Source organism: Zeugodacus cucurbitae, chromosome 2 (assembly GCF_028554725.1).
Source record: "Zeugodacus cucurbitae isolate PBARC_wt_2022May chromosome 2, idZeuCucr1.2, whole genome shotgun sequence".
Lineage (NCBI taxonomy): Eukaryota > Metazoa > Arthropoda > Insecta > Diptera > Tephritidae > Zeugodacus > Zeugodacus cucurbitae.
The window spans coordinates 20,155,769-20,171,387 of NC_071667.1; the positions used below are offsets into that span (position 1 = coordinate 20,155,769).

The 15,619-nt window shown below is 38.2% G+C and overlaps 1 protein-coding gene across 3 annotated transcripts in view; it reads left to right on the forward strand.

Annotated features, from left to right (window-relative positions):
- The window catches only part of LOC105219624 (dipeptidase 1), a 215,029-nt gene that overhangs the window by 14,842 nt on the left and 184,568 nt on the right, over nt 1-15,619 (forward strand). For all 3 annotated transcript variants that reach the window (XM_054231660.1, XM_054231664.1, XM_054231666.1), the window contains exon 2: nt 1,894-2,550. In XM_054231660.1, coding sequence (XP_054087635.1) covers nt 2,372-2,550 — 179 coding nt within the window. In that variant the 5' untranslated portion in view covers nt 1,894-2,371. The remainder of the gene's footprint in view (nt 1-1,893; nt 2,551-15,619) is intronic.

A 15,619-nucleotide genomic window follows, 5' to 3' on the forward strand; every position in this document is an offset into this window, starting at 1 on the left:
TTAGTGAACGTTAGCGAGGCGAGGCGATTAGAGCTGAATTTGGAACTCTTTTTCTTTTTTTGATGACCTTCAGTTTATTCAATCACTATTCACAAATCTACAAGATCGGAGAGTATAGTTCCCACACATACCAGCCATACTCATCTCCAATATCTTAGGGCTTAGTGCCGTCTCAGTTATAAAGTATTCTTAAACTAACTATTACTTAAGAGACTTGTGGATGTAACTAATGTATACAATCTAACGAACGAATCTATACAATCTAACGATAGAGTCTAATTTTGACAAATACTGATGTGTTCTTCTTTGCACGTCTGAGACAATTGAACCAACTGGTCTAATATATAGTTAGATATATATTACATACGTAGGTATCCTCAAAAAGATCTTAATGCTTTCTATCGGCTCTCTTCATCTAGCTTTAACTGTCCTACTTTTGCTTCATTCCGTTTTTTTGTAAGAGTATAAAGAGTATAAAGAGTCAACAACTCGTTTAACTTGACGCATGGTTGGTTGGTTGGAAAAGGAGGTGAAGAGAGCGTGACCGCAAACGGCCGCACTTAGGCCATCATTAGGCCCATTGTGCTCCTAACTTGACGCACAGTCCCTTGCTGGGTACAAAAACCGTCATTGTTAATCATCGTCTATGTACTTTTCAATTTCATGAGACTTTAATCTTTCTATGTATCTGACAGTCAGCCATTGTCAAAAGCTGTAGTGTGTAATTTGTCACATGTCAGTTATCAAATAGCTGTCAAATGGTTGCTGTCAAAAATATCCCAATATCCTGTGTCTTGCAAGAAACTACTGAACCAAAAATAACAGAACTTAACTCTGTTTTTTATCTATGTGATACAGAAGGTTGGAACCAGGTTTATCCTATCAGGACGACTAACAGATTAGATGCACTTTGTAGCTCTTTAAATATTGGTACCACTCACTATCGAAATATAGTTCCAAACAAAATATAAATTAAGGATCTGCCACAATGAGTATTCTGAGGTATTCCAAAAAAAGAGGTATGCTACCGAGAACGTGTAAAAGGCCTAGTCCATCAAGTCATATTGACCTAAATATCACGAGAATGGTCTTGCTCTTCTTTCTTGTCATTCAGAGATTTAGGTACAGCATCGTCAGTTACATTTTCTAGAGCAGGGTTTTGATCTATTCACAGAATAATATAATAGCTTAGTTGTTGAAAATTACTCAAGCTGTCTGAAGATCGAAGCGGTAAGCGTCCGTAGTGTATTTGACGGCCTTAAAAGCGTTCATCGTCCGTTTTCTACATCATATGAGAGGACAAGCATGCGGAAAGGCTTACTTTCTTAGCATTTTTAAAAAGTGGGTCTTGATTTTTAAATTCCTAATACTAAGTCAGGAAGCAAACGCTTATAAGTCGACTATTTATTACTGTATCAGGTCTAAGGTCATATGAAAAAATTTTCTAAACTTAATTTAACCATAATTTTCAGTAAACAAATACGGGAGTATTTGCTTTAATAGGGATTATATGTGTCACTTACCCCTCGAAAAGGGGACGACTGCACTCAGCGCTGATTTTTTATTATTCTTACATTTCAGGGTAGCAACTTTTATTGTTTATATTATTTTTATTATTATTATTATACCGTTTCTTCTTACAACTTTACTTTATAACTGCAAATGCATACGCATCTGAATGCGCTGAAAGTAATATCTTACAACAAACACTATCTGCACTTATATGAAGGGAATTAAATCGGCGAGTTCTTAGCTATACTGCATTCGGAAAGATAATTCCCTTTTTCACATTTTAATGTTGCCATTTCATTTTATATTATGTACTTGTCGCTACTTTACTCTTAAGTTGTGTCTCCACTCGACTCTATTCTTATGCGTTTTATTTATTTGCAGACGATAAAATGGCAGCTCGTAGAACTGTACAGAAATAAGGAAGGAAACCGAAACGGAGCAACAAAATAAAGTTGAAAGGAAATGCATTGAGATAAGAGAAACAACGCTCCACCGTAGCAATAAAACAGCGAGTCACTTAGACCGCCAACAACAACAATGCACACAAACACAAAGAGAAGACAGAGCAGTTCTTAAGCTGTGTAGTCCAGTCAAGCAATCCAGCAGCCGCAGTTAGTCAAGTCAGTCAGGCAGTCAGTTGGCAAGCGCAAGTCATCAGTCAGCCAGCCGGAAGCGTCAGTCAAAATAATAGTCAGCCGACACGTCAGTGGTACACTTCAAAAGATATTGCATGTGAGGCATATCGCTGGCTGGGCTCCGTTAACCGACGCCGACCGCCGTCAAGTGCTCCGTATAGTGAGCGTGTGAGCTTACAGCGTATTTCGCGTCAGTCCGAAAATTCCAACACAACTACAAGGCAATGAACTTGCTGAAGCAGCTACTTGACGGCTGTTACGTGTTGTGTGGCTTCAGTTTCTTGATTTTCCTATATTTACCACTCATGCTGGCGATGCCGGAACAAACGCGTCTGGCGAATGATTTCGATTATCGTTTGCAGCGTGCGAAACATGTGTTGCGCGAGACGCCGCTCATTGATGGGTATGTTGCACATTGTACTACTAATGTTATCGATTGTTTCCTTATGGTATGTGATTGTAGATATATGTGCTTTTATATAATTAAGTAAATTTACATACACAACCACATGTTTACACACAGTTATTTGTCTGGGGAAATTTTTATTTACACATGATTAAGACAATTTGTTGCAAGCAGTGGGTTGTAAGTGGGTTAATAAATATACGAGGGTAGGTTTTAATGTTTCAGGAATGTATTACATGCATGAATTTATTAAGTTGTAACCGTTTAATTGACACATCGGCAGCATAAATACGAATTAGGGAGAGAGTTTATAGCGTGGCCCTTATCTGTTCTGGATGAGTAGCGGGTTATACCAGACTTAACCCTGATACACCCGACCTATGTATTGCAATGAGCCTCCAATTGTTTTTAATCACCTCATTGTATGCCCACTCAACTCATCATCAACACCAACATCTTCTCCTTAGATTACGTTGATGACAAGACATCCTTCCTGTTTAGTATAGAACTATCTACACCAAAAATTTCTACTCAGACACAGATAGAGGTAGATCTAATTTTATATAAGACTTCGGAAATTTGTTTGTTAATGTAGTGATATCCACCACATCTTCCGAACCATTTCATGGGTCTTACAAGTAAAGGGTTTTTAATAAGAGCGCTTCAACAGTTTGGGATAGCAATGAAATTTTTTATTCCTGTGAAAGTACATTCGATGCCATTATGTATGGAACTCGATTTCTTTGGTCAAGTGGCATGGCCACCACGGGCCCGCTTGCAGAAGTGCAGAACCCAATTTTCGACGGTTTTTAAGCATAAATCGGCCGATACTACTGCAATTTCACGTTCATAGACTTGACGTAGCCCCACAGGAAATAGTCGCACCACCGAGGCGGCCAATTGACTGGGCCATTTTCGTCAGATAACACTTTATTCTCAATGAATCAATTGAGACATTCGCTGTGTGCCTTGTGGCGTCTTCCTGTTGGAACCACATATTGTCCAAGTCCATATCATCCATTTTGGGCCAAAAATATCGGTTATCATTCACAGTAACGTGCCGGTCTTCATCATCATCACGGAAGAAGTACGGCCCAATGACGCCGCCGGCCCTTAAATCGCACCAAACCGTATTTTTTTCGGGATGCAATGGTGACTCGTGGAGTACGCGTGGATTGCTGCCTGACCAATAACGCATATTTTGGTTATTGGCGAACCATTCAGGCAGAAATAAGCCTTATCGCTGAACATGATTTTTGTACTGTGCCTGAGGATTCAAATGAATGTATTGCCATAAATAATATGTTGAATTTCTTATTAAAGATGGAAACAGATGTTCCCCTCTCTTGATGTTTTGTCGAAACGGTAGGCTTAAAACCTCCAAATTCGTAGATAATTCGAATTTTTTCATCATAAAACACCTCAAAAACAGGTATTATCTTACGAATTCCGAACTTTAAGACGCTCCCATGTAAATATTTATATATATGTACATATTTGTAAATGCGTGAGTAAACAACGGAGAGCACATACTCATACATGCGCATGTACAAATTTGTAATTTCTTTCACAAAATATTTGCATTACTTGTGTGTAATTAATGTTCACATGTCAACCAAGCTAAAAACAGCGATGGAATAGATTTTTCACTCAACCCTAAAACTAACCGGGGCGCATCTCTCATTTGCCAGCGCTCCAACTGTGACTTAAACACTACACCAATACCAGTGCCAATGTGAACATACCATACATACGAGTTTATATGTGTATGTGTGTGTGCCGTTCTCCTTTGCAGTCGCTTGGCTGCCAGGCATTTACTAGCTTCCACGCCAGAAATAGATTACGAGTTATTAGTAAAATGTGTGTAGTATATTCGTTTTTGGTTTTTGCTTGTTTTTACAACCGCGCACACACACATATATAAGCATTTAGTTGCACATGGCTTGGTGTAAGCATGTGCTTAAGTGTTTTTGCTTTTGTGTGTATGTGTATGTATTAAATAAATGGCGCACAGAGTCGTAAATTGATGCACCAGCTGCGGTTGGTACAGCTTTTGGGTATGTTAAACTAACAGGAAAAAATGCAAACATACAACGCACATACAAACTTACAAATATACATATATATATATATATATATAATAAAATAATAAAGAACTTGCGCATACACATTCATACCCAACCCATATGACTACAAAATGTCGATCGAACAGCGCGCGCATAAGTGTCGGAAGAGAAAAGTTTTCCTTTTGCCATTAATTAGTTTTAAGGAGATTTATTGCGAAGAGCATTAAGTAAATATTATCATTAAATCTTTGGACAATTTTTTGCGCTCACTCTTATTTGCATTGCTTGTGTACGTTTGCCGAAGATAATTTGTGTTGGTTGATCACGTGCATTTTGTGGAGCACAACAATTATTTACGAGTGTTCCACATTAAATGACTACACATGAGCTAGTCATAATTGGTTCTCATAATTAGTGAAAGGTAAAGAGAAGCTGTTCCAATAACTTGCTTCTATCTCTCTCTCTCTCTCTGTAACTATACGGCAACGATATGTGGGACACTTACCAACGTATTGCAGTTGAGTCTATTGCGATGATGGTCAACTATTTTTTTTTTCAAATCTCGAATCTAGTTGAAAAAAATATTTAACAGATAATATCAAAAAATACGTTGAGGAAAAATACTTTATTCTTTGGAAGTAATACCGTGACTTTTTTCTGGGTTCCGATAATTTTTCAAATTTCTTTTTGAAAATATTATACAAGACTTCTCAATTATTTATTGGAGTCAAAGCAGTCAATGAATCGACTAAATTTCATCATTTTAGATGGAGTTCGGGTTTTATTTTTATTTATTTTAATCTGCTATAGTCAGGTTCCTGATAATATGGATAACGCTGAAGATTTAACTAAATTGTCTTAGTAGCACTTAACGTTTTGAATCTTTAAAAGAAAGTTCAAGATCTCTTATTATCACTACTTTCTATGAACTTACTACTTACTGGTCCAAACAGGGTATATACATATTTGACGTAAGAAACGCTTAGTGCATTATAGCCGAATCTACTAGAGCGGGCCATTCATACCTCGTTCTTGCTAGTTGGCATCAATTGGAAATTCCAAGTGCAATCAGGTCAGGTCTGCTTCCATCGGTGGATACGCCATTGAACACTTTCAAAGCTGGAGTGTTTTCGTCCTTTCGGACAACATGACCTAGCCTCCGCTGTCTTTTTATTCGCTGAACTATATCTATGTCGTAGAATAACTCGTACAGCTCATTATTTTGTCGTCTGCTGTATTCGCCGTTGCTAATGTTAAGAGGTCCAAAAATCCTGCGCTAAACTTTTCTCTCGAAAACTTTTACTCTCGAGTCATCGGATGTTGACATCGTCCACGCTTCTGCACCATAAAGCAGGACGGGAGTGATTAGCGACTTGTAGAGTTTGATTTTGGTTCGTCGAGAGAGGACTTTACTTTTCAATTGCCTACTCAGTCCAAAGTAGCATCTGTTGACCAGAATGATCCTGCGTTGGGTTTCGAGGCTGACATTGTTGGTGTTGTTGGCGAAATTATTATATCTACAACGTGTCTATGCGTGAATTTTTAGTGAATTTGAAATATTTTTTGGTAATCAAGTTTCATTACTAGGTGTCCCAAAGAGCACGACAACTATTAAAACGCTTAAAAATTGTTTCTCAAAAATGTTTTCAATTCCCAGAACTCTAAAATTCTCTTTTTCAATGTAATATAATACTTTCATTATTTATTCAAAAATAAGCACAAGAACATGCATAATTTGTATGCATTTTTTTTATTCAGCAATACAAATGTGTTAGGTGTGGGTAGTATAGCAATACTAATACGATTTTTTATTATTTCGTTCTTCTCGTTCCTTTTACCGAAATTTTGTGGAATCGATTCAAGAGGGTCACGCAAACTCATTTATTTATATTTCAATTCATAAAGTTTTGAAATAAATTTTTACAAAATATTTTTATATGTAATAAGTGACATATCCTATTGTTACATTGGAGACTTTCGCCTTTATATATATATATTTCGTCTTGTCCTCATTCACCACCAGACCCATACACTTCGCTTCTTTATCTAGTCTGGAAAACGCAGAACAAACGGCGCGGTTGTTGGTTCCGATGATATCAATATCATCGGCATACGCCAGGAGCTGTACACTCTTGTAGAAGATTGTACCCTCTCTATTTAGTTCTGCAGCTCGTATTATTTTTTCCAGCAATAGATTGAAGAAGTCGCACGATAGTGAGTCACCCTGTCTGAAGCCTCGTTTGGTATCGAACGGCTCGGAGAGGTCCTTCCCGATCCTGACGGAGCTTTTGGTGTTGCTCAACGTCAGTTTACATAGCCGTATTAGTTTTGCAGGGATACCAAATTCAGACATCGCGGCATAAAGGCAGCTCCTTTTCGTGCTATCGAAGGCAGCTTTAAAATCGATAAAAAGATGGTGAGTATCGATTCTTCTCTCTCGGGTCTTTTCCAAAATTTGGCGCATGGTGAATATCTGGTCCATTGTGGATTTTCCAGCTCTAAAGCCACACTGATAAGGTCCAATCAGTTCGTTGACGGTGGGCTTTAGTCTTTCACACAATACGCTCGACAAAACCTTATATGCGATATTGAGGAGACTTATACCACGGTAGTTGGCGCAGATTGTGGGGTCTCCCTTCTTATGGATTGGGCAGAGCACACTAAGATTCCAATCGTCAGGCATGCTTTCTTCCGACCATATTCTACAAAGAAGCTGATGCATGCACCTTATCAGTTCTTCGCCGGCGTATTTGTATAGCTCGGTCGGTAATCCATCGGCCCCCGCCGCTTTGTTGTTCTTCAAGCGGGTAATTGCTATTCGAATTTCTTCATGGTCGGGTAATGGAACATCTATTCCATCGTCATCGATTGGGGAATCGGGTTCGCCATCTCCTGGTGTTGTACTTTCACTGCCATTGAGCAGGTCGGAGAAGTGTTCCCTCTATAATCCCAGTGTGCTCTGGACATCCGTTACCAGATTACCTTCTCAGTCCCTACATGATAATGCTCCGGTCTTGAAACCTTCTGTTAATCGACTCATCTTTTCATAAAATTTTCGAGCATTACCCATGTCGGCCAGCTTTTCAAGCTTTTCATACTCACGCATTTCGGCCTCTTTCTTTTTACGTCTGCAAATGCGTCTCGCTTCCCTCTTCAGTTCTCGATATCTATCCCACCCCGAACGTGTTGTGGTCGATCGCAACGTTGCGAGGTAGGCAGTCTGTTTTCTCTCCACGGCGGAACGACAATTCTCATCGTACCAACTGGTTTTTTGGTGTTGCCGGAGACCAATTGTTTCGGCTGCAGCGGTATGCAATGAGTTTGAGATGCCGTTCCACAGCTCCCTTATATCGAGATGCTGATGAGTGCTCTCAGAGAGCAGGAGTGCAAGTCGAGTAGAAAATCGTTCGGCTGTCGGTTGTGATTGCAGCTTTTCGACGTCGAACCTTCCTTGTGTTTGTTGACGGGCGTTCTTTGCTGCACAGAGGCGAGTGCGTATCTTTGCTGCTACTAGATAATGGTCCGAGTCAATGTTTGGTCCTCGGAGCGTACGCACGTCTAAAACACTGGAGACATGTCTTCCGTCTATCACAACGTGATCGATTTGATTGCGCGTGTTTCGATCAGGGGACAGCCACGTTGCTTGATGAATTTTTTTATACTGGAATCTGGTACTACAGACAACCATATTTCGGGCCCCAGCGAGTATAAAAATATGTATCTTTAAAAAAAGGAACAAAAAAAGTTTTAAGTGTAAAGTACAAAACGAACGTAGAAATGTAATGTGAAAAGTGAAGAAAAATAAATAACAAAATGAATAGTTTAACAACGAAAATGTATAAAGAACGTAATAGTACAAGAACATACTGGAATGAAGAACGTAAATGTGGAACATGGAAAATGCAGAAAAAGAAAAATTATTGTAAAAACAATGTAATAAAGAAATATTGCAATTAAGAACGTAAAATTGAAACGTGAAAAGTGAAGAAAAAGAAAAATTATCGTAACAAACAAAACGAACAGTTTAACATGGAGATAAACACAAAATAAAATAAAATAAAATTAAACTAAATAATTCCTTTTAAATATTTATTTATGTAAATAAAACTGATTTATTTTTTGTAATAAATTTTGTTAAAATGTTGTTCTACTTTTATTATATTATTGATACTTATATTTATTGATAAAAAACTTGATACTTAAACTTAAAAAAACTGTAACTAATTTTTTTGACTAAAACACAATACAATTTTTATTTTTTTTTTATATAAACGTAAACCAACATAAAAAGTCTTAATCTAATCCATAGTAAATCCAAGTCAGTCTTCATCACTGTCGCTATCCGACAGCGCCAGATCGTTGGTCAAAATATCAGGTATACTTTCGTATTTGGTGGAAGCGGTTTCTATACGAGATTTTGCTGCCCTATCATCTTTTGTAGCCGGAACATCATTTGAAGTTGTAGTCGCTATCATTTCCTCATCACTGTCGTTATCCGATAGCGCCAGATCGTCGGTCAAAATATTAGAAATATTTTCAGATTTTGTAGGTGGCGCTACTTGAGGTACTTTTGTTGTTGCATCGTCCTTCGGGGTTACAATCATTTCCTCATCACTGTCGCTATCCGACAGTGCCAGATCGTCTGTCATTATATCAAGAATACAGCCGTGTTTTGTCGGTGAAGTTTCTTTATGTGTTTTTGGTGCTCCATCGTCTTTGGTTGACGGAATTACATCACTTTTTAGAGCCGCCATTACTTCCTTATCGTGCTGCTGTTCTGACTGCTGACGATATCGGTTAGCAATTGACATTGCAAAAGCCACTGCTGATTCCTCTAAACGTTTCCGGTCATAGAGCGTAATGAGCTGCTTGATGTGATCCAATTTAGCATGCAAATAGTCACAACGCTGCTTACGCTTAAGTTCGTCCTCGCTATTAATACGCTTGAATTTCTCCACAATACATTTCTGGATGCGCTCGTAGTCGGTGTGATCTGCAGGTATATCAAGAATTTGCACGCCAAGTGCGCGGAAACTGCGTTTCAGTTCATCGTGTTGCTGCAAGAGTGGCATATATTCTGCGTAATATCGGTCAAATGCAGCCTTATATTGTTGACGTTGTTCCAAGTGCATGATTTCTGTGTAATCATGAAAGTTGTAATTTAGGTGTTCGGTAGAATAATCGGTGCGTCTTTTCTTTGACGGTTGACTATCACTTGGAGGAGCGCTTGGGCGCTTTGATGCATTATCAGTTTTGAGCGGCTTATTTTCATGTTGCTGTAGATTGGTTCTAGTTGTTAATGAACTCGTGGTCTTTAAGGAGGTAACTTCTTTTGAGTTGTTGCTTGGATTTAAACCGCGTTCCTTGCGTATTTTCACTTGTTGCACCTGTTTGTCGGTGTAATAAGGCCATTTTTCGTCGACTTCTCGCCAGATACATTGACGCAAGCTATATACGCCTTTACATATCTGGGATATATCTTTAAGCACTGTATGGATTACTTTGCTTTCGCAATCGCGCAAACCTTCCCTTTGTAGGATTGCATACAGTTCAATTTTGGTATACGAATTAAAACCCAGCATATGAATTAGTCGTTCACGGATTTTACGTGTCGATATGTGTTGCAATTTTTCATTTCCAATGTTTGCCTTTGGAACTCCATTTTGTGGCTTGTCTCTTAGAAACAACTCACTACCACTGACTTTGTTGTTCTTAATTGGGTTCTTGTCATCTCCAGTTATAGTCTTCGAATCACCGATGCGTTGGTTGTTAACTCCGGTTTGTGGCCGTCCGCTTAAAGATAATTTACTATCTTTGTTGTTCAAAAGCCAATTTGAGTTAATGGGATGTATCTTCCTGACGGCGTTATTTCGTTGGACGATTTTACTCTTGTTTAACGATGTCATGTTTTGTATTTATTTTTTTTACTGTTGTGTGTTTATAATTTTAATGTTGCTCTAATGAACTCCGTTGTGGTTATGATATGCATTGGCGCATATGTTGTCCTTTTATACGTTGCAGGTACAAACGCACCTGTATAGTACCGTTTGATTTGTACCTGTTTTTGGTTTTTAAGAAATCCTCGAGAGGGTAAAATAAACCCTTTATTTTTGGATCACGCCTACCTGCGGAATTACCCACTTGCCTCTTTTTTACGAAAGCTTTGTTTTAACGGATCACGTCCACCACTCAAACAAAAGGAGGTAGTTTTTTATTTGTAATCATAGTTTATATATTTGTTTCGATACCGCGGTGGTACTATTCTGGAACAATTATATGGAAGTCTTTCGAAGAGAGATATGGTAGATGGACTAGAAGAGCATGACATTTACTGTTGTGTCGATATTTTCTCCTCGGACCTTGAAAATTTTATGGTCGGGTTACGCCTTATATTTTATTTTCATTTCAATTGACTATTGATATTATACCAGTTTAATTGTGAGAAAAAAGCAAATATTTCTTTAAGAAATCGATATATATTTTTTGCTGAAAACAACTCGAGACATTAGTGACAAGAAAAACATCAAATTGCTTCCAAAGCATATAATAAGTCAAGATTTAAGCAACAGTATTTAAATTATTTCCAAACAAATTTAAAAATTCAGGAATAATTTATATAACTCACACTCGTTCATATATTTATAAAGGTTAATTTGTGTTTAAATCAATTATAATTTTTGCGCACACAAGCGAAAAACTATAAAAAACAGCGCGACCACCAATTGAAAAAATCATTACTCATTAGAAGTGCTTTTAATTGCATCCCCTACAATTCCGTTATCAATGACCATTTGAGGCACCGCATGGAAAAAATGCATATTTTTTTAATTAACCGTAATTATTGTTATTGTGCACTTTTTTGTCTGACAACATTTTTAGTCTGCACAGTTTTTGTGATTTTTTAACATATTGACTGCGGAGGCCATTTTCTGAAAACTGTCCAAAAATGACATTTTGATTTTTTTCACATTATATAACTAAAAACTCTATTTCTAGATCATTATTGGTATCATCAAAAATCAAAAATGATGTTTTTTTAAGGAGAAAAGGAGATAACTCGTAGGTGGCGTCTGGGAAAGAACGCTACGAATTGTCTCGTAGTAGGTAGGTCCTTTTTTCCTAAAAAAACATAATTTTTGCTTTCTATAGTATTTTGTTTTATAGTTATTATTATTTATTAAAATTATCATATTTTTATTATTATTTTCTTTCTTTTTAGATTTATAAACATTCTCTAAAATTACTGTTTTAATAAAAAAAAGCTCACGGAAACCAAACCAAAATTTTTTTTATTTTCCCAGAAGCCATTTATCGATACTTACACTATTATAATACGGTTTTACTCGTAGCTACACGAAAAGTGGTAATTTTAGGAAACTCGTAGTTGGCTTCCTGGAAGGGAAATCATACTACGAGTTATCTCGTATTTGGCAGTCAACGTGTTAATGAATTTATGCAAGTTTTCACTGGAAATTTGCAGGTTATGCCTTTAGCTATGTACCTTTTTAATATTCATTGAGGCGTATATTACCTTAGTTAACAGAATATTTTTGTTTTTTTATGGCACCCCTCGACCATAAACAACTTTTTTGTCGATGAAGTGTATCTTCTTAAAATCGATTAATGATAGAGGGTTTAACAGTCTACGAAGAATATAACCTGGAAGTTTTGTCTCAATACTAGGAAACTGAGGTTCCAAAGCCAAAATAGTATGCTGAGAACAACGCTGTCATTTTAAAAGTTTAATAAAGATACATCAAACAAATGTTGATAAAACTCCAAGAGATCTCCCTATCCAAGTATTAGCAAATAAGTATATTCACAAAACGAAATTTCTTCGAAAACCCCTACTGAGTTGACATTTTATGAAACACATGTAAAAGAGAGACATTAATTTTTAAAACTTCTCTTTCTCTCTGTATGAACACACTTAAGCCGATATCTACCTATGTAAAAATCTAATTAACGGGATCGCAATCTTTTAATTCATAATCTGCTGGAAACTTTTTGAATTTTTACTTTACGAATTTACTTTATACTTTGCAAGTTTCACTCTTTCTGTTTTCTACTCTGCCACATAACTGCTGCTCTTCTTATCCTAACACCCTTACGGCTAACCAAAAGTAAATATGTTCAAATATACAGATAAATTTTATGTTCGCGGTGCGGATTGACCAAATCGTTATTTCTACAAAGTCGCGTTAAAATAAAATAGCAAACAATAGAGAAATTAAGAGCACAGTTTGCACATAAATCTGTTGAAACAACCACAAATTTATAGCTGATATATAAAATAAGGAAAAACATTTAAACGCCCAAATTAGCTAATTTGCGCCTTTTGTTAGCGCCAAGATAAGGTTTATGGATTTGTGAAAAGTAACCGAAGTTCAAACAACCGTTATGTGAACAAAACTATTATACTCTGTGCAACAGGTTGCGAGAGTATAAATATATATATATATATATATTTGGCGCTTTAAGCGATTATAGCCGAATCCACCAGAGCGCGCCACTCATTCCTCCTTTTTGCTTTTTGGCGCCAACTGGAAACACCAAGTGAAGCCAGGTCACTTTGCACTTGGTCTTTCCACCGGAGTGGAGGTCGTCCTCTTCCGCGGCTTCCTCCAGCGGGTACTGCATCGAATACTTTCAGAGCTGGAGTGTTTTCTTCCATCCGTACAACATGACCTAGCCAGCGTAGCCGCTGTCTTTTTATTCGCTGAACTAAGTCAATGTCGTCGTATAAATCGTACAGCTCATCGTTCCATTGTCTGCGGTATTCGCCGTTGCCAATGTTTAGAGGACCATAAATCTTGCGCAAAACCTTTCTCTCGAAAACCCCAAGAGTCGTCTCATCGGATGTTGTCATCGTCCACGCTTCAGCGCCATACATCAGGACGGGAATAATGAGCGACTTATAGAGTTTGATTTTGGTTCGTCGAGAGAGGACTTTACTTTTCAATTGCCTACTCAGTCCAAAGTAGCACCTGTTGGCAAGAGTGATTCTGCGTTGGATTTCAAGGCTGACATTGTTGGTGTTGTTAATGCTGGTTCCCAGATAAACGAAATTATCTACAACTTCAAAGTTATGACTGTCAACAGTGACGTGGGAGCCAAGACGCGAGTGCGCTGACTGTTTGTTTGATGACAGGAGATATTTCGTCTTGTCCTCATTCACCACCAGACCCATACGCTTCGCTTCTTTATCTAGTCTGGAAAACGCAGAACAAACGGCAAGGTTGTTGCTCAACGTCAGTTTACATAGCCGTATTAGTTTTGCAGGGATACCAAATTCAGACATCGCGGCATAAAGGCAGCTCCTTTTCGTGCTATCGAAGGCAGCTTTAAAATCGATAAAAAGATGGTGAGTATCGATTCTTCTCTCTCGGGTCTTTTCCAAGATTTGGCGCATGGTGAATATCTGGTCCATTGTGGATTTTCCAGCTCTAAAGCCACACTGATAAGGTCCAATCAGTTCGTTGACGGTGGGCTTTAGTCTTTCACACAATACGCTCGACAAAACCTTATATGCGATATTGAGGAGACTTATACCACGGTAGTTGGCGCAGATTGTGGGGTCTCCCTTCTTATGGATTGGGCAGAGCACACTAAGATTCCAATCGTCAGGCATGCTTTCTTCCGACCATATTCTACAAAGAAGCTGATGCATGCACCTTATCAGTTCTTCGCCGGCGTATTTGTATAGCTCGGTCGGTAATCCATCGGCCCCCGCCGCTTTGTTGTTCTTCAAGCGGGTAATTGCTATTCGAATTTCTTCATGGTCGGGTAATGGAACATCTATTCCATCGTCATCGATTGGGGAATCGGGTTCGCCATCTCCTGGTGTTGTACTTTCACTGCCATTGAGCAGGTCGGAGAAGTGTTCCCTCTATAATCCCAGTGTGCTCTGGACATCCGTTACCAGATTACCTTCTCAGTCCCTACATGATAATGCTCCGGTCTTGAAACCTTCTGTTAATCGACTCATCTTTTCATAAAATTTTCGAGCATTACCCATGTCGGCCAGCTTTTCAAGCTTTTCATACTCACGCATTTCGGCCTCTTTCTTTTTACGTCTGCAAATGCGTCTCGCTTCCCTCTTCAGTTCTCGATATCTATCCCACCCCGAACGTGTTGTGGTCGATCGCAACGTTGCGAGGTAGGCAGTCTGTTTTCTCTCCACGGCGGAACGACAATTCTCATCGTACCAACTGGTTTTTTGGTGTTGCCGGAGACCAATTGTTTCGGCTGCAGCGGTATGCAATGAGTTAGAGATGCCGTTCCACAGCTCCCTTATATCGAGATGCTGATGAGTGCTCTCAGAGAGCAGGAGTGCAAGTCGAGTAGAAAATCGTTCGGCTGTCGGTTGTGATTGCAGCTTTTCGACGTCGAACCTTCCTTGTGTTTGTTGACGGGCGTTCTTTGCTGCACAGAGGCGAGTGCGTATCTTTGCTGCTACTAGATAATGGTCCGAGTCAATGTTTGGTCCTCGGAGCGTACGCACGTCTAAAACACTGGAGACATGTCTTCCGTCTATCACAACGTGATCGATTTGATTGCGCGTGTTTCGATCAGGGGACAGCCACGTTGCTTGATGAATTTTTTTATACTGGAATCTGGTACTACAGACAACCATATTTCGGGCCCCAGCGAGTATAAAAATATGTATCTTTAAAAAAAGGAACAAAAAAAGTTTTAAGTGTAAAGTACAAAACGAACGTAGAAATGTAATGTGAAAAGTGAAGAAAAATAAATAACAAAATGAATAGTTTAACAACGAAAATGTATAAAGAACGTAATAGTACAAGAACATACTGGAATGAAGAACGTAAATGTGGAACATGGAAAATGCAGAAAAAGAAAAATTATTGTAAAAACAATGTAATAAAGAAATATTGCAATTAAGAACGTAAAATTGAAACGTGAAAAGTGAAGAAAAAGAAAAATTATCGTAACAAACAAAACGAACAGTTTAACATGGAGATAAACACAAAATAAAA